General features: G+C 52.7%; 1 protein-coding gene across 1 annotated transcript; it reads left to right on the top strand.

Annotated features, from left to right (window-relative positions):
• Positions 1–937: 937 nt before the first annotated feature.
• dio3b (iodothyronine deiodinase 3b) lies at positions 938–1789 on the top strand (the record flags this gene model as incomplete). Its single annotated transcript, XM_080744006.1, has 1 exon — positions 938–1789. One exon carries the CDS (start codon positions 938–940, stop codon positions 1787–1789), a length of 852 nt encoding a protein of 283 aa, XP_080600132.1.
• Between the last annotated feature and the right edge of the window lie 759 nt (positions 1790–2548).

The following is a 2548-nucleotide window of genomic DNA, read 5'->3' as shown; positions in this document are numbered from 1 at the left end:
AGAAGTCCGAGCAGCAATGTGACCCGAGCTGACCGGAGGTTGTGGGCATGAGTGTCATCTGTGTCATCTGTGTGTGTGTGTGTGTGTGTGTGTGTGTGTGTGTGTGTGTGTGTGTGTGTGTGTGTGTGTGTGTGTGTGTGTGTGTGTGTGTGTGTGTGTGTGTGTGTGTGTGTGTGTGTGTATGCGTCGAGCGTGTGTGTGTGTGTGTGTGTGTGTGTGTGTGTGTGTGTGTGTAAGCGTCGAGCGCCGTCTAGTGAGTTCACGTGGCTATGGCACATGGCACAAGGTTCACTTCCCATGCAGTTGAACTGAGTCAGCGCAGCAGCAGCAGCTACACTGGAATATAAATAGGGTTAGTTGTAGGTGTATTCTTTTCATTTCCAACACAGCTCTGTCCAGCCAGCTGTCCCAAAGTGTTTTATTCTATGATTTAAATACTAGCCTATATGATCCAAGCTTATATTCAATCATCCATTGTTGTAGCCTATATCATGAGCAGTCGTGCACGATTAACAAAAGGGATAAACTATGGTTAAACAGTTTGCCTTGAAAGTTAAGTAGTTCACACATAGATCTGAAAACAATTATCTCTCTCTCTCTCTCTCTCTCTCTCTCTCTCTCTCTCTCTCCAGATAGAGAGTGGTCTGGAGTTGACGGGAGGTAAATCCCCACCATGTGAGTGGGCGGCGCGGCGCTCCGGAACAGGCGTGTTTCCTCCCCTCCTCTCATTCAAACGCAGCTGTGCGTATAAAAAGAGCACCTCTCGGCGTCACACCAGATTCTCTCCAATGGCTAGAGGAGGCGAAGACGGATCCACTTGTCTCCTATAATAAGAAGCGCTCCCCCCCTCTCTCTCTCGCAGCCGGCAGGCATCATCCATCCCATCCCATCCCATCCCCATCCTCCTCCGTGCAGTGCAGTGCAGTGCAGTGCAGTGATGCAGGACTCCGGCGGGGTGCAGACGGCCAGAGCCCTGAAGCAGGCTGCCCTGTGCCTGATGCTGCTGCCCCGCTTCCTCCTGGCCGCCACCATGCTCTGGCTCCTGGACTTCTTGTGCATCCGCAGGAAGCTGCTGCTGAGGATGAGCGGAGGCGGCGGACCCCCGGAGGAGCACCAACCCGCGGAGAAGAAGAGGGACCCCCTGGCCCTGGAGGAGGACCCCCCGGTGTGCGTGTCGGACTCCAACAGGATGTTCACGCTGGAGTCGCTGCGCGCCGTGTGGTACGGCCAGAAGCTGGACTTCTTCAAGGCGGCGCGCCTCGGCGGCGCGGCGCCCAACACCGAGGTGGTGCTGGTGCAGGACAGGCGACGGGTGCGCATCCTGGACTGCATCAGGGGCCGCCGGCCGCTCATCCTCAACTTCGGCAGCTCCTCCTGACCGCCGTTCATGACGCGCCTGGCGGCGTTCCGGCGCGTCGCCAGCCAGTACGCGGACATCGCGGACTCCCTGCTGGTGTACATCGAGGAGGCGCATCCGTCGGACGGCTGGGTGAGCTCGGACGCGCCGTACCAGATCCCCCGGCACCGCTGCCTGGAGGACCGGCTGAGCGCCGCGCGGCTGATGCTGTCCGAGGTGCCGGGCAGCAGCGTGGTGGTGGACGCCATGGACAACCCGTCCAACGCCGCGTACGGAGCCTACTTTGAGAGACTTTACATCTTGCGGGACGAGACGGTGGTCTACCAGGGCGGCCGCGGGCCCGAGGGCTACCGCATTTCAGAGCTCAGAAACTGGCTGGAGCAATACAGGAACGATCTGACCAACTCACAGACGGCCGTTCTCCATGTCTAGGTTATTTTTTCTTTTTTTTTAAGCTGCCTGCAGCATGGCCCGTTTCATGCTTCGGTGGCAAAACTCAAACTGTCCAGATGCTGCTACGAACTGTCAACACGAGTCGACACCTTTTATTTTATTGTATTTTATATTCATATGTCAAATGTATAAATACCAGTCATTTTTAAAGACTGTCATGTCATATCATATGCTCATGCCATTAGGCTACTCTCCGATGGACAACAAGTCTTAGAAGAATCATTTCAAACTGTGCAGAATTTCACTTCTATATCGGTATATTTAATTTGTGATCACTTTATTTTTATACTGTGCGCGTGAGCGTCTGATTGTGTGTGTGTGTGTGTGTGTGTGTGTGTGTGTGTGTGTGTGTGTGTGTGTGCGCGTGCATGCGTGCGTGCGTGCGCGTGTGTGCAGGTTTAACAACATCTTTAACTCCAGTGAGTGATGAAGTTCGGTTTTTAAAAGGTTGCAGCCAGAAAACCGATACTGATGTAATTATACTGGAGCAGGGATGATGTTAAACTGGGGGATCCTCCCTCACGATCAACCGCCAAACGCCCTGTAGCCTATAGGCCTACTTATAAAGATGTATATTTCATTGAACAAATGTTTTTTTTGTTGTTTGTTTTATTTTGGTTTGTTTTTTAATAAATGTCAAACATTGTTGAATTAATCTCGACCAGTGGCGTCAGTTCAGAAAAAGGTAAGGTATGGCAAGACACCAGTCATGATGCCATACCTTAGCAACAGGCATGA

This window comes from Nannobrachium achirus (genome assembly GCF_963921795.1).
Source record: "Nannobrachium achirus genome assembly, chromosome: 16".
Classification (NCBI taxonomy): domain Eukaryota; kingdom Metazoa; phylum Chordata; class Actinopteri; order Myctophiformes; family Myctophidae; genus Nannobrachium; species Nannobrachium achirus.
This window is presented reverse-complemented; position numbering and strand designations above follow the sequence as displayed.